At 33.3% G+C, this 20,072-nt stretch overlaps 1 protein-coding gene across 2 annotated transcripts in view; it reads left to right on the forward strand.

The window, feature by feature from the left end:
* Nucleotides 1–287: 287 nt before the first annotated feature.
* The window catches only part of LOC136032322 (cholecystokinin receptor type A-like), an 88,826-nt gene continuing 69,041 nt past the window's right edge, over nt 288–20,072 (forward strand). The window contains exons 1-2 of one of the 2 annotated variants that reach the window (XM_065712624.1): nt 288–418; nt 19,532–19,646. In XM_065712624.1, the coding sequence (XP_065568696.1) occupies nt 416–418; nt 19,532–19,646 (118 nt within the window). In that variant the 5' untranslated portion in view covers nt 288–415. Of the gene's footprint in view, nt 419–6,691; nt 6,979–19,531; nt 19,647–20,072 lie in introns of those variants that run through there. The other variant, XM_065712623.1, reaches the window with a different exon arrangement.

The raw sequence follows: 20,072 nt of genomic DNA on the forward strand, positions 1-20,072 counted from the left end.
TTTATTTTTTGAAACAGCACTTGACCAAACAGTTCCTAGTAATAAACTGTAAAAAGCGATATCTATGTGCTTAAGTTCGACTTATTAAATGACTTTTATTTCCTTCTTGTTTCAGGTTTTAATGGTTTTAATGATATAATAGTTTTAATGGTTCTTATTTCAGGTTTTAAAGAAATTTTTCCTTACAGAATAAGTTTTTTCTTACTTTGGCAAATCATCATAAAAATCTATTCTTAATACGCATGTATTGTTAAAGCTCTCTTTTTTTAGATTTTGGCTACTATTAATAAAAGTCACTCCTTACTTACGGTTGGCAACTCTAATTGCTGGATAGACTGTCTAGCCTTTTTATTTTCAATGCTCTTCACAACCAAGGTCCTTCAATCTACTTTTCGGCAGCCAGGATTGTCCATTTATGGTAATTACTGTTACTTTTAGTTTCGCTTATTTTATGATCTTGCTTTAATTTTTTATTCATTTCGAATGGACATAGTTCTCCTTTAGATCAATTTTAAGAGCATTTGTAGAATATTTATTTTTATACCCATTTATTTATAGAACCCCAGGCACAAAGCATACATCAATGCACTGTGTCACCAGAAGCAACCAAATGTATGACCTATTTTACGGATTAAATAAAAAAAAACAAGTTTTTTTTAACTGCAAGTAAGGAACGACAGTAAAAAAAACGAACAGAAATTATTTCGTATATGAAAGAGGTAGTCCCTTCCTCAACGCCTCGCTCTTTACACTAAAGTTTGACTCTCACTGTTCCACTTTTAAAAACAATAATAATAATTTCTGTCCGTTTAATGTTTTAACGTCACTCCTTACTTGCAGGTAAAAAAAACTTGTTAATTTTATTTAATTTTTGAACGTTTTTGAATTAATGCATGTTTTGGTTTTGGCTCAACGCCAAAATCAAAAATTCAAAATCAAAAACCAAATTTGCAAATCAATTTTTTGTGGCTAAACGGCTTTCTCATAGTTTTGATCGGACGATTCTGAGAAAAAGGAGCGGGGGAGGAGGCCTAGTTGCCATCCATTTTTTTTTATTTTTAGGTTACTTAAAAAGGCAACTAGAATTCTTAGTTTTTACAAACATTTTGATTAGTAAAAAATATACATAACTTAGATAACTTCGAAGACCACATTGCCTTTCCATGATGAAAGTAACACAGTTCAAAATAGGGATGAAATTTTTTTTATTAACAGTCAACAGATATACAATTTTTTCACTGGATATTTCGAACATATATACAGTGTTCATCATCAGCAGTAAAACTAAAAGACATCAATAGAAAACAAACAAAATTGATATCTAATAAACTAATTACATATAGTTTATTGCTCTTATTTTTTTTTTTTTTTATGCAACAGCGGAAGCAAATCTCTTTGAACTTTTCGGTTCCGGTTCATTATATTTATCTGAAATATTACGTGGACAGAGGTCATAGCTCTTAGATGAGGTGATATTGACTTTACTTGACCTAAGTAAATTATCATAAATTGAATTCAACCCAAATTCACCTGTATCTCTGTTTATGGAGTTATTCTTGATTTTTTTTTTTTAATTTCGATTGTTTCCCTGAAAATTTGCTTTAAACCTGGGTCCCTAGAAATCAAAGAAACATTTTCAAACAAAATAAAATGATTTGGATAATTATGAATGTGTTCCGAAAGACCCAACGTGAAATCTTCAGGTTCGGTACTTTTTTTTGCAGACGATGAAATAGAATTATGATGTTGTAGCAGTCTCATTTTTAAATTCTGGTTAGTACGTCCCACATAAGAGCTTCCACGAGTACATGGGATTTTATAACCCCCACTTTGCTGCTCTACGGAAGTTCGATCCTTTCCAGAATTAAAAAAAAATATCCAAAGTATGTAGAACAAGGTGTACATTTCAAGACTTTAAATGATCTGATAAAACATAAAAGGAGAAAAAGAGCTTTCTTGGTGAAAGATAAACTTTTCCTGGAAAATATTATATAAGAAAAGGTGAGTGCAAGTGATTTTTCTATTCAACAAACAGCAAGAAATCACTTCAATCATGACTTTCACCTTTCCAGAGAAAGGTTACTTAAAAAGTTTTCAAAATTATCTGAAAATATAGCCGTAATACCTTCGTCAACTCTTGGACCTGGTGTAATTAATTTTTCATCAAGGACCTTAGCTTTACAAGAATAGTCCGTATTAGAAAAAGGTCCACAATTTTGCTTTAAAACTAATAAAGTCCCAGTAGAAGAAATTATCTCTTCAATAGAAACATTTTTACATAGAAAACCCCATCCTAATCAAAGATGTTAGCCTAGTAAGAGCCTCTACAGTTAAAACCCTGTCGGAGTTTGCTTTAAAACCAGAAATCCCTAACAATTCTATCAAACACATAAATATTCTTAATAATTTAAGAAGGGATGAATCTATTATTATTACAAAAGCAGACAAGGGTAACACTTTAGTAGTAATGGACACCAAGGACTACGATTCAAAATTAAATGCTTTACTGAAAGATGAAAAAACGTACAAACAACTTTCTTTTGACCCGACATACTCGTGCGCAAAGAATTTACGATCGGGTTAAAGAGTTTGAAGGAAGAAGGGAAGATTACACCTCAACTTTTTTATAAATTCTTACCAAAAAGTTCTTTGTGCCCTAAATTATATGGACTTTCAAAGATACATAAGCCAAATCTGCCATTACGATCAATTGTTGCAAGTACAAAGTCACCAACAAGTGCTCCGAGTAAGTGGTTTGTGTCATTATGTAAACCACTCATGTCTACACAAATTTCTTACATTAAGAATTCGTCAAAACTTGTAAAAAAACTGAAAGAAGTGGAGATTTCTTCAAATTCTATAATTTCAAGTTTCGACATAGTATCAATGTATACGAGTATTGATATAAAAGCCGCATAAATTCTTTTTGAAAGAAAGATATTAAGAAATTTGGACTTTTTGAGAAAAAGGGGTGTAGGAAGGGGCCTAGTTGCCCTTCAGTTTTTTGGTCACTAAAAAAGGGCACTAGACCCTAAAATTTTCGTTTGAATGAGCCCTATACCGATATTCTAGGACCATAGGGTTGGTACGATCACCTCTGGGAAAAACAAACAAAAAAGCAGGTTTCCATGTTCTTTCTTCTGGCAAAAAATTCAAAATTTTTCATTCTTGCAGACGGGAGCTTGAAACCTCTCTATTAGGGTTCTCAAACATGATGATTCTGATGGTGTGATTTCATTGGGATTTTATGACTTTTAGGGGATGTTTCTCTCTTTTTCTCGAAAACCAGGCAAATTTTCTCAGGCTCGTTATTTTTGATGAGTATTACTAAACTTAATAAAACTTATATTTGAAATTAGCATAATAAGTCAATTTTTTTTATATATCTATTGGTGTCGAAATTTCGTTTTTTATAGTTTCGATTACTATTGAAACGGGTCACTCCTTATATACAGTTCGAACTGTTTGATGTGATGATCAAGATTCCAAGGCGGCAGCTGGAGAAGATATTTGTAAAAGCGGAAGAATATAAATCGAGTTTTCTTCTGCTTATATAGCGTCTAATGTCTCTTATCTTTTAACTTAGTTCAACAATATCCTCCCTTCTTTTCCATCTTGAAACTACATGGAAACAATGGATACAGTCACGTACGCAGGAATTTTTTCGGGGGGGGGGGCAAAACCTTCGAAACAGCAGATATAAAGTAGCACTTTTTTATTTAGTAATGCAAAAAGCACGTATATCGGAAAATACAGATTAAGTTTAATCTTTAGTATTTTAGAAGACTGAAGCCTCAAAAGTACGTTTTAGGCTCAGGTTGTGTTCATAGCGATTTAGAACCAGTGATTAATCTATTATATCCCACTGAAAGGGAAATTTAGGGTCAACAGTGCAATATGGGTGCTGTGGGGGGTAGTTCTTCTATTGCAAAAACGTAGATTTAAATGAAAAATGATTGTTTCCAAAATTGACTCATTAAAAGCTGTACTTTATCCTCAAAAGGAGGATAAAAGCCCTAATATTAAGGATAATTCTATTTTGCTGTGGAAAGCAAACTCTCTTTACAGAAAAAAATAACAGTACAATTGCTAATTACCTCAAAGAGGGTAAAAAGTTAGACAGAAAATGGGTTAATAATTGGGCAGTGACTTGACCGGATAATTGCATACTGTAAAATCCCCCGAAAAAGGCTTCACACATGTGTCTAGATTCTTAATAAATGTCCTACTTTTGCCAGAAATCCCAAGAAACCATGGGGAAATTAAAAATTTCATAAAATTTCGGGGGGGGGGGCGGGACCGAAGGCCCCCCCTGCGTACGTGCCAGAATACATACCTTTCATAATCTAAAGCCCTTGCCTCACGGGCTGTAGGAGTAATGTCATCCCTGGAAGCTAGTATACTGGACCTTATAACTAGGCTATTGTAAACAAAATATCTCAGATTTCGTAGGATATCTTTAAGGGTGACGGAGGAGCATGTAGCCATAAAGAACATCGGAGGGGACTGGTTACCCTCTATTGACTTTCAAATCTTAGAAAGGACGCTGGAACTTTCAATTTTTAATTGAAAGAGCCCCCTTCAAAGTTTTTACGACCGCTCCTTCCATATAAAGTGACCTATGGAAAAAAACTTAAAGGTTATATTGTTCTTTACTTAAGTAGCGCTATTCTCCATTCTTATCTCCATTGTCAGTTAGCTAAAACGTCGTATTTTCCCGTGATTTTGCCCAAGAAAAACCTAATATTCAGAAAAAAAAATGTTGCTGTAGAATTTGTGGTTTTCTAAAGTGGTCAATTTTTATTTAATTATTACTTTTAAATAGTTACAAAGAGTTACTAAGAATTATTGTACTACTTTCCTCACGAATTTTAAATATTATTTTATTAGAATCTTGATGTCCAATTCATTTTTCAGTGCTCATCCTATTGGCTAGTTATAGTGGGCATGGAGAGGAATGTAGGATAATAAATATCCGATTCTAAAATATAAAGTTTCATTTATAAGTGTATTCAATACTGTTGTCTAAGAATTCGAAACATTCAACAAAGATAAGTACATTGGCGAATATGTGAAAGTATTTTTCCCCATAATTATCCGTAATTATTAAAGTTAATTAATTAAAGTAATTATCCCCATAATTATCCGGGTTACGATAGCCTCTGATGCTTTGGCGACATAATGAGAACTACTTACAAAAGCAATATTTTAGGGAGAAATATGTCTTACCCTGGAAGAATGGAATGAGATTGGCCAAAATGAAGTGCTTGTTGGCCATCAGCTGGCCAAAAATGAAGTTTTGTAGTGCTTGTCCTACAAGAGTAAAGGGCATGCAGTAAACGCATAACAAAAGATCGGCAATTGCCTGAAATGAAATAAAGCAATTACCGTTTGTATTGTAAATATTACTGCACTTTAATTGATCGATAAAAATGAAGATAGAAAACACTACAAGTATCAATAAAAGCAGCATCAACAACTATATCGCTGAAACCATTTTAAACACATGTAATAATCTCTGAAAATACACGAAAACTTTATTTTTCAGTAAAAGTACCTGTAGCCATTAATGAGATGTTGCAGATGCCACATCTCGGTAATTTGGGTTCACTTAGAGTCTCAAGACTTAGTTTATTATCCGCTTCAATATTCCCTGAAAGCTCCAACTTAACACCTTTAGCCGTTCCTGAGATATTGCCGATGCTGCATATTGGAAAACTGAATAAACATACTGTTTTTTCATTTAGTTTATTATCTCCTTCAACTCCCCTTGAACATTCAACTGCAACCCCTTAGCCGTTCCTATATACGCTTTTGTACTAACTTCGATGCCTTATTCACAGCTTGGATGTGCATACTATCTTTGTCTTAGATCAACATCCTTCTCAACAATCTGTGAAGTTCCAACTTAATATTGCACTTGCAGATGTATTCTCTTGATAACGTAGTTGCACAGAGCTCCCCCAAACATTAATTGAAGTTTCAAACTTAATACCCATAGTTGAACCCGAGATACTGTGCAAGTCTCCCTTCTCTATTACAAAATACATATTCAAAAATTTTCAGTTTGTGGTATTTACAGCCCGTGCGACAGGGCCAGTGGGGTTGCTTCATCCCAGAGGGTATATTTATTAGAATTTTTACTATTCTGAAATAAAGTGTCTCAAAATTTTGATAGGATATCTTTGGAGACGACCAATGGGGAGGGGGAGGGGTTAGCAAAATGAGAGGAGTGACTAGTTCTGGTTGACTTCCAATCAATCCTGAATCTTAATCCTCTTTCGTTGCTTTCTGTAGCAGAAACGTTCAGCAAAATAAAAAGCTATTTCTATTTTTGACCAGGTAGCTACTTTCATAGATAAAGCAATACTTTCAAATATACAGCAAGCGATTCGATCCAATGAAGGGTATTAATTAAAAAAAAGAGTTTTTAAAGTTTAGCGTAAAGAGCGGGGCATTGAGAAAGGAACAACCCCTTTCATACACGGAGTAATTTCTGTTCCTTTTATGTTTTAATGTCGCTTCTTACTTTCAGTTAAAAAAAACTTTTTTTTATTTAATTGAAAACAGAGCAATACCTTTTTCTAATTGAAGATGTATTTACATCTACAATAGCAACTCAGCGCACATAGTTTCAACACAGGGGCTCCATAGGTTAGAACAAATCAGTTCAGTTTTTCCTGACCTGAGTTTCAAGCCATTCTAGGCCAGAGAAGAACTCCTTTAGCAGGTGCGTCTCACTTTCTGGAATAGAACTTACCTTGCAAGAAGATGAATGAGCTTAGTAAAAATCAAAGTGATTTTGAAAATGAAACTGATGAACAACATTTTTTACTGTTGTTTCTTAGCTCGCAGGCAATTATTATCTATTATTCAGTAATATTTACAGTTTCAATAGTTGGAAATCTACTTGTGATAATTACGTTAACCAGGTGCAGAAGGATGCGAACGGTCACAAATCTGTTTCTTCTTAATCTTGTAAGTGATAATTATTTTCTTTAAAAAGGGATGTATTGGGGGGGGGGCATTTCCCCTTACGTTCAGAAGGGCTTGGAAGAAGCCTCTATTTTGTTTTGAAATCATGTCGATTTTACCAAATTAACTTCGTCATGGATCTCATCGCTTTGAAAAGTAATACAAGATCGTGCCCTTGTCGTGCTCTTTATTATCTTTGCCGAAAAATTGAAATCATGTCTAATGTGTTGAATTCTGTTCCAGAGAGTATTCGGGCGGCTAAGCACCTGGGGTTATCTAAAAATAAACTGAAAAAGTATTTGCTAGGCCAAGGTTCATAGTTCCTTTACTTATTCATATATTTTTATTTTTTCTCTCTTTACTGTTTATTATTACGAGATTGGTTATTATTACATTGGTAGTAATTAGTTATTGTTTTTTTTGTTTTTTGTTGTTGTTGTTTGAGTGTAGTGAATTATTAGTTTGAAAATGATTTTTATGTACTCTCCCCGTCGCAAGTGCTGTTTTGTATCTGTCTTTGGGTGGGTACTTGCATATTAGTTAAATGTATTTGATTTATGAATAAAGTGAACTGAACTGAACTGAAATAAATCTGTTTCTTTTGAAAATTCTCTTATTTAAATGAATCATGTAACATAATAAGAGAACCAAATCAAGAAGGAGGGCTTTTCTATGAGGGGGGGGGGGCGACGCATAGTTAGTATTAAACAGTTTATCGCGTCGAGCTGTAAGTAAGGTGTGACTCTTCTGAATAATAAAAGAAATTCTTGATAACGAGATATAAATACAAAAATGGGCTTTTTATAATGATTCGAAATATATAAAATTTATAAGGCTCAAAATTACACTTCAAATTCTTAGAGCCTGACAACATTCACTGAATTTCGGAGAAATAGGGAAATAACATATGAAATTTCTAGTGCGTCTTATTAGCAGCGAAAAAAAAGATCACACTACAGCAAAAGGGCGTTACCTGCCATTTTGTGCGCTAATGGACGATTTTGGACCGCAAAACACCAAAATACAATCATGTGAAATTTATAAGAAGTATGTAAAACCTCCCTAGTTTCAGAGGCAATAATGCCGCGTAGTAGTGCGTTTTTGCTAAGGCTACATGCCGTCAACACAAAATAAATGGGTCTTTCGGATAATTATTTTTGAGCTTTATTTATGGGTATCTGTTCGTTTCAGGCCTCTTAGAATTTAGTTATAGTATACTTATACATTGGCTACTGGGAAGGAGGGTAAGTGGATCTTTCTGGGAATGGAAGGGATACCTGAACCCTCAAAGATTGGACATAAGCCAAAACCTTCTAAATTTATTACACATTCAGATAAATATAGAATGGGAGGGTTTTATAATTTCCACTCTAATCTCCTTCCGTTCTAAAAATATATATACTTTTTTACTAACCCTGTAATTTGGGCGCTGCATGCTGATAACTCCTGTTCATTGCAGAGCTATTTTAGGTGAAATATAAAAGACCACTCATACTTACTTGCAAACAAGGGTAGGGGAATACAATATTAAAAAAATGTTCAAAGAACTCTCCTTTAAAACTGTACACAAAAATTCTTTTTGACTTTTCTAATTTCTGAGCCACTTTTTCGAGGATGATCATGATTCAGGCATTGAAGCCATGTCGTAGAAATATAAGAGCTAAGTTGAACAAAAACAGGGGTTGAAGGAAGTGGGAAGTTGTGACCTACCCACATTTTATAGGGCCTTGGATCATGCACTTTGAGGTATCATATTCCAATTAAAAATCTTGCCTTGTCGCTAGAAATATAAATTTTAGAAAAAAACAGTACTTGGACTGCAATATTTGCTTCAACAAACTCTACTACTGATGCTGATTTTAATGTACCAGATTCACCAATTCAGCTTATAAAAGCTTGTAGAATTTTGAAAAACGGGTTAAACATTCCTCAAAAGGGTAACATCTTGATGAAAATTATACAATGAAGCTTAAAATCCTTGGCAACTCTAAAGGTACTATCAACACAAATTCTAAAAGTAGTAATTTTGGCGTACACAGCACAGGGATAAAATATCCTCAATTAAAATTTCTAGAACTTCCGAAAGGGCATATTTATGCCCTTTCGGAAAATAGAATATTTAACCTTCAGATATTATCCAATGCTTCACACCCCCGAAGTGGAATTTCCGGGACCACGTGTTTTTTCAGGACTCCCTGATAATTTCAGCTTCAAGTCCCAAAGGTATGCACAGGATATGAGAGATATAGTGTTTTGGTCACTTGGCAACACAACTCATCTCGCACCTAAACTTGAATAAATCCTAATCTTTATTGGGACTAAAAGTCCATAAGCCATTCAGATTGATTCGAAACATCAAGTTTTAGGCGCTTCCCGCCCCAACACGAATTTTAAATCTCTCTACCTCTGCCGCCCCCTTCTTTTATACCACCTGAAGTTGGCAAAGATGGGTTAGTTTTTGGAAAACATGTTGTAAAGCAAAATAGTGCTTTACCTAAAACACATGTTTATTTTTATAATTGGAATATGACCAATCAGCCCAATTAAAACCTTATGCAGATCGTAGATATAAATCATTGCCCTAATTATAAAGTCTTAAACCATAAACACTTCTAAAGGTCAGAGGAGAAGCACATATTATTACAATGTCAAACTCCTATAAAATACATCCGCATTTTCAGCAGCCTCATCTTTTCAGTTCCCTCATTTTTCAGCTTCTTTATTGTAAATATTTCCATTAATTTGAACTTCTTGAGAGTGATTAGAGCTGAGGATCCATCATGAGTCTTTAGCTCTTGAATCATTCATGCAGTTAATATAAAGGTCTCTGGAAGTATTAGTTTCCATGAAATTTGAACCTGCCTTTGACAATCTTGGAACACCAAGGGAGCCAAAGAATGTAATTCAATTATGTATTGGTTCTTCTTACAAAGAATAAAAAAAAAGTCAGAAACAGTTTATTTTTAGAAATTCAGAAGTAAAATGAACTCCTTGGTAATTTCAAAAGTCGTTCTAATGTGGTAAATTTTCTTAAGAATAAAGAGGACTATATCATGGTTGTAGCAAGCAACAGCTGAAACCTATTAAAGATCGATCCCCAGGCCCATAGTAGCCCAAAATTTTAATAAGTGTTAAAAAAAATATCCGAGGAGAAAAATTTTCATTTGTAGCTGACTCGGGAATGGTAGTTGTTGTTTCGGTTAGTCTTAGTAGTAAGAGTTTCGAAAAACAGCCTGAAACCCCCTTGAAGATGGCGTCATATAGAAAAAACTTGGGGTACACTTGGCCTCTTAACTCTTCCTGGAAGCTACAATCTGATAGCCCTAGTGATTAAAGAGATATTGCAGATATGCTATTTTGATGACCGACGAACATATAATATTGTATAAAAGAAAGTTTTGAACACTCCCCACAAAAAATATTTTTAGTATTATATATATTTTTTAATTAATTAAACGGGCAATAATTGTGTATATATGTTACTTTCTCGAAACTGGCCGCATAGAATTTTTTCTGAAAATTGTCATTCCGTTACTTTTGTATCGGAATCGGAATATAATTTTTCTCAAAACTGGCCGCATAGAATTTTTTTTCTGAAACTTGGCATTCCGCTACTTTTGTCCTAAAAAACAATCTAGGTAGGTCACAATTGTAAGGAAGAATTCTTATTTTTCTTTTGATGGCTGTATTGAATCCATAGTGACGTGATGAAATCAAGAAGAAGTTCACATTGTTTACGGCTAGAGAACAAGTGACAGTGAGAATCAAATGTAAACAAGGTTACCACGTGCCGTGGCCCGGCATGGCACGGCTACGCGGTAGGTTTCTATATATTGATTCTCATTGTCATTTGTCGTCTAATCGCAGCCTCTTCTTGGTGTTATGGTTCGATACAACCATCCTGGGAAAAATACAATCTCTTACTTAAAGTTGTGACATGTTTAAATGTGGCAAGAAATGTCAAGAAATGTCGTTTGTGGCAAGAAATTTCAATATGTTAGTCTTAAGAAAAAAAAACTATGTCACCAATTTCGAGGCCAGGCCCCGGTCGCATGTATTGCATTCGCATATTTCTTTGATCTTCACTTTCATTTTTGACTCGTTTTAAGTCGCGGAACCTGAGCTCTTAAATCATGTATGCAATAAATGTAAAAGTCTCTGAAAGTATTATTTTCGAAAAAATTTGAACCCTTGATAATTTATTATCAAACTTATTATCATTTTATTGATTTACTTGATTTAATGCTATATTGATACAAAGAAAAAAATATATATTCTTACATATTCTTACTATATCTTCTTACAAAGAAAAAAAGTAAGTTATGTTCTAAGACACTTTAGTTTTGAAAATACAGGAGTTAAATAAATTACTTGGTAAATACCAAAAAATGTTCTAATGCAAAGAATATTCTGAACAATATGGAAGATTATTCAATTTTCCACAAAATACAGTTTTAGCAAAATAATAGCAAATGTATTTTTAGAAATTTTCCTTGCAAATAATAAGTGGTAATAAGACCAAATAATAAGTGGTAAAAATTCCCAAAAATATTTGAACTAAAATAACTCTAGAATAAGGATGATACCAATTTAAACTGAAACCAAAATTTGAGCCGGAGAGAATATTTGTATCTATTCCCCTATGGAAAATCACACTAATTTCTCAAGAAAATGTTTTAGTTGCAAAAATAAGGCTATGCAAATAATAAGTGGAGTCATTCCCTCAAGAGATTTGAAAATTAAGCCTGATAGAGTTTTTGTATCTATTCTTTTGTGGGCAATTAAACTTTTTTCAGATGTTCTAGTGTCAAAGATAAGGTCATGGAAATAATAATTGCAGTCAGTCCCTGAAGAGATTTGAAATGTTAGCCAGAGAGAATATTTGTTTATTCTTTTTTGGGGAAAATGCATTAACAACCGGAACTAATTTTTGTATTGCAAAAAAAAAAAAATTATAGCACCATTTTCAGAAAACTGACTTACCACACTATCAACATCTGAGCTCTGATTATTTTCAATCTTTCTAATACTACCTTTAGTTCTCCCTCTCCACAAAGTAAATCTTATGAAGTATTATATGTTATTGTTATCTAAACACAAACATAAGTTTGCAAATTATGATGTAACAAAGCTACCACACATCAAACTTTTTGGATAAAGCTTGTCTCACTGTGACTCATATCGTGCAGTTTAATCTGTCAATTGATAATGTAACATTAGAGCTCCTTTGTTATCTGTTTAGTATATCCTGAAAATTTTTACGCTGATTTTCCTTTTTATATCAATTATTCGAACTTGGTGGATATTTTTAAAGCCACCTGTCGTTGAGGTTCTATGTTTTAACCTTCGTGCAACCATTTATAAAGACACTCTTTCAGATTGCTTTGGTGACGGTTCACCTTATTCAAACTTACATTAAATAAAAAAAAAAAGTTGTTTTAACAGAAAGTAAGGAGCGACATTAAAACTTAAAACGAACAGAAATTACTTCGTATATGAAAGGGGCTGCTTCCTCATCAACGCAACGCTCTTTACGCTAAAGTTTGACTCTTTCTCTTAACTCTACTTGTTAAAACAGAAAAAACTTTAGCGTAAAGAGCGGGGCGTTGATGAGGAAGCATCCCCTTTCGCATACGAAGCAATTTCTGTTCGTTTTAAGTTTTAATGTTGCTCCTTACTTTCCGTTAAAAAAAATTTGCTTTTTTTTATTTAATTTCTGAACGTTTTTGAATCAATGCATGTTTTGATTTTGGCTCTCAGCAGATGAATAATTAAAACGAAATTTGCATATTTATTTTGTTTGCTAAATGGCTGTCTCATAGTTTTGATCGAATGATGTTGAGAAAGAAGGAGCGGGGGAGGAGGCATAGTTGCCCTCCGATTTTTTGGTCACTCAAAAAGGCAACTAGAACTTTTAATTTTTTACGAATGTTTTTATTAGTAAAAGATATACGTAACTTACAAATTAGCTTACGTAAAAAAGTTCTGTAATCTCATGTTTTTATTACGTAAATGAAGGGGTTCACCCCCTTGTCAGTACCTCGCTCTTTACACTAAAGCTTACATTTTGTCCCAATTTCATAAGAATGACCCCAGGATCACAAAAGCCGTGGAATAATAAGTTGAAATTACTAAAAATACTTTAGCGTAAAGAACGAGGTATAAGGAGGATGTGAGCCCATCATGTGCGTAATAATTTCTGTTCGTTTTAAGTTTTAATGCTTCTCCTTACTTTCAGTTGAAAAATTTTTTTCATATTTATTTTTTCATTTTTTTCTTAAATAATGCTAGATAATCCTGCACTCTTTTCATGAAAATTTTCTTCTCCCATGACGAATTCTTCCAAGGAAAGTTTCCCCAACATTTGCGCCCCTCTTCTCAACCCCCCAACCTAAAACCCCCCTGAAAACGTCTGTACACTTCCAAATAACCATTACAATATGTAAGCACTGGTCAAAGTTTGTAACTTAAGGCCCCTCCCACGGAGAACGTGGGGTAGTAAGTCGTCCCCAAAAACATAGTTATAAGGTTTTTTGACTACGCTGAATAAAATGGCTATCTGAGAATTTTGCTCTGGTGACTTTGGGAAAATAATTAACGTGGAAGGGGCCTAGGTGCCCTCCAATTTTTGGTCACTTAAAAAGGGAACTAGAACTTTTCTTTTCCGTTAGAATGCGCCCTCTCACAAGATTCTAGGACCACTGGATCGATACGATCACCCCTGGGAAAAAAAACAACTAACAAACAAATAAACACGCATCCGTGATCTGCCTTCTGGCAAAAAATACAAAATTCCACAGGAGCTTGAAACTTCTGCAATAGGGTTCTCTGATACGCTGAATCTGATGGTGTAATTTTCTTTAAGATTCTATGACTTTTAGGGGTTGTTTTCCCCCCTATTTTCTAAAATAAGGCAATATTCTCAGGTTCGTAACTTTTGATGGGTAAGACTAAAATTGATGAAACTTATATATTTAAAATCAGCATTAAAATGCGATTCTTTTGATTTAGCTATTGATATCAAAATTCCATTTTTTAGAGTTTTGGTTACTATTGAGCCGGGTCGCTCCTTACTACAGTTCGTACCACGAACTGTTTGATTGAAGGAACTTTGTTTATCATCTATGTGAGTTCATGGGTTAAAAAAGAAATGATAAAGAAACAACTAAGGAAAAGAATTTGACAAAAAAAAACAATAACAAAAATTTGACGCCAAAGCAAGTAAAAATCCCGAATACAAACAAGGGAAACCCCCTTGTAGGATATAAAAAAACACTGACTTTATAGATTATATTATCGTAAAATGGCATAAATTCTCCTATAAATGATGGATGTTACCACTCCACGGCCGTATTCAGGGTTTTTTGGGGAGAGGAGTGGGAGGGGTGCAAACGAATTTTCCCAGGGTTACAAAAATCAAACTTTAAAAAAAAGAATCAAAAATTTGTTTACATTTATTTTTACTATGTTTTGTTTAAGCCAAACAGAATTTGGGGGGGGGGGGGTCAAAATCCCTAGCCCCCTGCATACAGCCTGATATATCAGCCCATAAACAGCCTGCTCTTTAGGCGAAACTTTCAACCTTTTATAGATGCTGATATTACCTACTTGCAACACAAATTAAACTTAAGTACAAAGAGTTGGCCTACCCCACTCATACACGAGTAAAACCGATCGTTTTGTTTCTTTTTTTTTTCCCTTTAACAGAAACCAATATTTTGTTAGTTTGGACTTTCCTAGTGAGGACTGTAGAAACAGGTCTGATTTCCTTCGAAAATAACACCTATATTTTGTATTTATTGACTCTAAGCTCTTTCCAGTCTGTGGAAGTTCGAAATAATAGAAATCAAACAGTTCGTGGAAACGAACTGTAAGCATCATTTAAAAAACGATCAGAAATTGAATAAAAAAAAATTCAAGTGAAAGTAGGGAGCAACATTATAAACAAACAGAAAATATTACATATATGAGGGGGTTCACCCCCTCGTCAATACCTAACTCTTTAAGCTAAAGTATTTTAATACTTTCAAAAGAGCTACTTATTCTAATTAAACGGCAATTTGTGATTCAGGACTCATTCTTAAAGAATTGGAACAAAATTATAGCTTTAGCGTAAAGAGCAAGGTATTGACGAGGGGGCGAACCCCCTCATATACGCAATAATTTCTGTTCGTTTTAAGTTTTAATGTTGCTCCTTACTTTCAGTTGAAAGAACATGTTTTTTTTTATATAAAAATTTAAAAGATAGCAGGCGATAAACGCAATATCAAAAATTCGTAGGAGTCTTTTAGGAGTTTGGCTTTGCAGTGATATCTACTATACTGTAACCTTCTAAAGCTTCTATGTCTGAATAAGTTCTAATTACCGATGGGATCCTCATTAAACTCTAATTTTCTAATGGGCGGTGAGTAAAGAGCAACCATCACCAATATTGTCCGAAGCTGTAAAAATGGAATTTTCCATCTGCATAAAAAAAATTACTTTTTAGGTTAATTCCAAACATGTTAAGCTTAAAATAGCACATCACAAGTTACTAACATTGGAGTAACAAAACGATTTTAGAATAAAGGGTATAATCTTGATAAAAAACCACAAGCTCAAATTAAACATGTTTAGAAACCTATGAGTGACAGCATTAAACCTCTTTTCTTAAAAAATTATGAAATTCGGTGTTTTCTCAATAAGTATAGTCTTCAATGTGCATTTACTAATTTCTTTGTTTTGTTGTTTGTTTTCACCACAGGTAATCGTTTTGAATGAATGGCTTAAAGATTGAGATTAAATAAAAAAAAAAACAAGTTTTTTTAACTGAAAGTAAGGAGCGACATTAAAACTTAACGCTTGTTAGAAACTTTAAAACAAAACAACCAAACGACCTTTTATTTTCCTAAGCTTGATATAAAAAATATGGGCTAATGCATCATGACTAACAAATTAAAGTTCAAATGGGGATAAGTCCATTTATTTAGACAGTGAAAACAAGTATAAAAGTCTACATATTTCGATCACAGATATAGCGATCCTCATCAGTATTAATACTAAAGATTTAAAATTAAAACCAGCATATTTATAAGCAAAACAAAATAAATAACTTTCGGTTCATTCACTAGATTTTTTTTTTTCTGAGAAAGTCCAATAAACACTGAATTGTTGTGTCTGTTTTCACTGTTTAAATAAATGGACTTATCCCAATTTCGACGTTTAGTTATTCGTCGTAGAAAGGCAGTGTGGTCTGGGAAAAGGATACCTAGCTTAAGGTATTACGTCGAAAAGGCGTCGTATATATGTGGAAATGGGATCAATCAAGCATACAGCTATAAATTCGACATTTCTTTTGCAAATCGAAGACTTTGCAACCTTCCTTGGAAACTCATTTTACATTTAGCTAAAATTAAAGAAGAAAATCACAAGACTTATAATGAGCCCTGTTTATAGAAATTCTGTTTTGTATAAATATGTTGGTTTTAATTTTAATACTTCAGTATTTCTACTGATGACGATCGCTATATGTGTCATCGAAATATCTTGACTTTTGTAATTGTCACTGTCTAAATTAATGGACTTATCCCGATTTGAGCGGTTATTTGTTTGTCACTGAAAGGCAGTGTGATCAAAGAAAAGGATACAGAGCCTAAGGTATTAGGTCGAAAATTCATCATGATTGGGGTGGCGGTATAGTACATTAACAGTTTCGTTATTCTTGATATGACGCTAAGAACGAGCAGAAATTTAATATCAAATAATGATAAACCACAAAAAAGATTTTGATAAAATAAAAGTAATAAGCGACATACAGACTCAAACTAGAAACCATCACACATCATACAAAATACTAGGGGGTCCAACGTACGCTTTGTAGGCTAAAGTGTGACCTTTTTTCAATGCTTCAGGAATAAATTTTTTACACAAAAGTTTTGTGACAAAAATATAAAAGAAAATATTCAACTGCTTTGGGGACGAAAAGGCCTTATTTGTTCATTATCACCTTATGGAAAAAAAAACCGGTTCGAAAGGCAGTCAATAAATGTAAGCGGTGTTATTGTCAGGTTTTATGTGCTGCCGTCTATAATTCTGAGAGAAAATCAGTAGCCAAACTTAAGCATAAAGAATAGAGAGATGAAGGAGTACCAGCCCTGCCATTTATCGTCATTGTCACGTCAAAATGTTATATGTGACATTATTATACTTCTTAGATATTTACCTAAATCATTTTCTATGCTGTTCTTAAAGGGTGGTCCAACAGGGCAATAATGGTTCACTGACAATTTGATTCTATATTACCTTGATGCACATGCATTTGAAACCAGTTTAGCGAAGATTTTTCGTAACTGTACCAGAAGTTTGAATACAACCTTTAGATATGATAACGACGATTCATAAGATAGGTTCTGTCCGTTTTAAGCTTTAACGTGACTGTTTACTTTCATAAAAAAAAAAACTTGCCTTTTTGTCATTCTAGACAAATCCGTTGTAAAAGCTTCATTTCATTCTAAAAATAATTTGAATACTAAACTTTCTAGATGTAAGCTTTCTATTATTTGCAGAGGAAATAAGCTGTGGAATCCCAGAAATATATTTTTTAACTAGTGGGACCTTTGCAATTTTCAAGAGGAATTCAAAACTACTGTCTCTACGGACGGCATGATTGTTTCCCTGGTTACTGATTTTTGTGGTTACGTGGAGGGGTCGATTTAAAGATCAAAGGGGATTTAATTTGTTTTGTCTTATATACTTTAATTTGATTATTTTTACACAAATTCTTTCGTTCGTATGAGTGATTGACTTTCTTTCGTTCCTAACTTTGTGCTTTTTTTCCATTGTAAATAGCAAAATAAAATAACGATTCGTCTAAAACTGTTTTCTGATACTCATGAGGTCTTTACCGATCAGACATTATTGTAAAAATATTTACTAAAGAGTATTTAAAAAAAATATTTGAATAAATTTTCGGATATTTAAAATTGTATATGAGCTTTTTCTATTTTTTTTTTAGATACCGTTTAATTCTAATTTTAGTATTTAAAATTGAAAATTTGGATAAATTAATTTAAATAATTTTTTTGGCTCGTTGCTATAGATTCGTCATTATCAACCAGTTTCTCTTTCATAGAAGAGGGATCTCATTTCGCAGAAAATGTGGAAGTCAAAATTTTCTAATTTGGTTTGAAATATAGACAGGATGATACGTTTCAAATGGAAAAGATACTTATCGGATGACAAAACATTTGATGTGCCACTCTTACTGATCTATATTACCATGCTTGTCATCCCTTTGAAAACAGCTTAGCAAGCGGTTTTTGACAATTATCTCCGAGGTGTTTTATTATCATAAAAAAAAACTGGTCTTTTTGCAGCCCAAGTCAACTCGTAGTGACAGATACATTCCATGACACAATATTTGGGGTCCACCTCTTATTGACAGCAGATTTGAAGCTATTTTTACTGTTGTCATTCAGTTTAATACTTATGTTTTATTTTACTTTGTTAATTATGCATTGACAAGCTTTAACTGCCGTACTATTGGAATAAAGATAACTATAATTATTATGAAATGTCTGGGAATTTAATTTTGATTCAGTTTTTCAAAATAATTAGATACTAAAAACTCTTTCCGACGGACCTAAAATGAGGAATATAAACCAAAATAATACACACAAAAAAATAAACATTGGTATTCATATATTAAAATATACAAATATACAGTAATCGTGTATTTTCATATTTTCGACAGATATTCCTAGTTTTCTACAGAATTAGTTTCCTACTCTTCAACCACTCTAGTTTCCTACTCTTCAAAAGTAAAAGGTTTCAACACAAATTTTTATATTCGATTTTTTTGTTAATAATTGTCTGGAAGTGGTAGCATATTGAGCGGTAGGCATATATAGCAGAGGTAGTATACCACTAACACTCATATGTGTGAGTGGTAGCATGTAGTCCATCAAAGACGGACAGTATCGCTGAGCCAGACCAATTTAAAAATCTGGAGATTTGAAGATTTCCACCCATCTAGATTTAAAAATTCCTTTCTTATGGTATTTTAATTGAAAAAATTGTCCATCTTCGAAGGATTTAAAAAAAAAAAACTTTTTTTTTGTTCTTGCCCCTTCCATTTCATTTTTATGAATTGGTGCTCCTGGGAAAGGGTAAAATGAATAAGTACTATTAAATATATTGTCACCATTTTAGATTAAAAACCTTATTAAAAGTTGGAAAGGAATAAATCCTTGAGATTTGAAGATTGTTTTTTATCCCAACGGTTCTTTAGACCAAGGAAATATCAAAATGATGAAACAGCTAAAGATGGAATAAAATAATTTTAAAAATTTTTAGAGACATATCGAAAATTTCGGAAAGAACTGCTGAAAACCATTTGAACGGAAAGCAACTGCTGAAACCAATCTCTTATTAAGAGATGAATCCTTGAGTTTAGGCTTTTTATATTACTTTCAAGATAATTTTTTAAACAGGGAAAACCAATATGAAAAGAATAAAAGATCAAATAAATCCGCTTATAAATAACAGTTGTTTTGTAAAACTTTTTTTTATTTTTCAGGCGACGGCAGATATATTACTTGGTGTATTTTGTATGCCTTTCACACTAATTGGTCAAATGCTACGGAATTTCATTTTTGGATATATTATGTGCAAGCTTGTTCCCTATTTTCAAGGTAAGCACATTTTTAAGGATTATTCACAATACGGCCACTCCTATTTCATCCTAGTTTACTAAACGCTTCCCTCTGTACACTCTCCCAAGAAGTTCTAATTTCTTTTTAAGAAAAATAAGAACTTGTAATTTTTCTTACTATAAGTTCTTTCTTATAGTCTCTTGGATGACTAGGGACGACCAGCTTTTTCTTTAGCCTTTGATTGTTGGCCAAAAAGAGCAGTCTTTGGCAATCTGTCAACATTTATCCGCAAAATGTGCACGTAAAATGTGTCTCTTATGGTAACCCTAGGAAAGGGGATAGAGCCACATTTTCGAGTAGCCTACAGTTTGAAATGCGATCAGTCAAACGGGTTCCCAAAACGTTCCGTAGACAATTCCTCTCGAAGCTGCTCCGAAGTGCCACATTTTATTTGCGATATTTAAA

The sequence above is a fragment of the Artemia franciscana genome, chromosome 10 (assembly GCF_032884065.1).
Source record: "Artemia franciscana chromosome 10, ASM3288406v1, whole genome shotgun sequence".
Lineage (NCBI taxonomy): Eukaryota > Metazoa > Arthropoda > Branchiopoda > Anostraca > Artemiidae > Artemia > Artemia franciscana.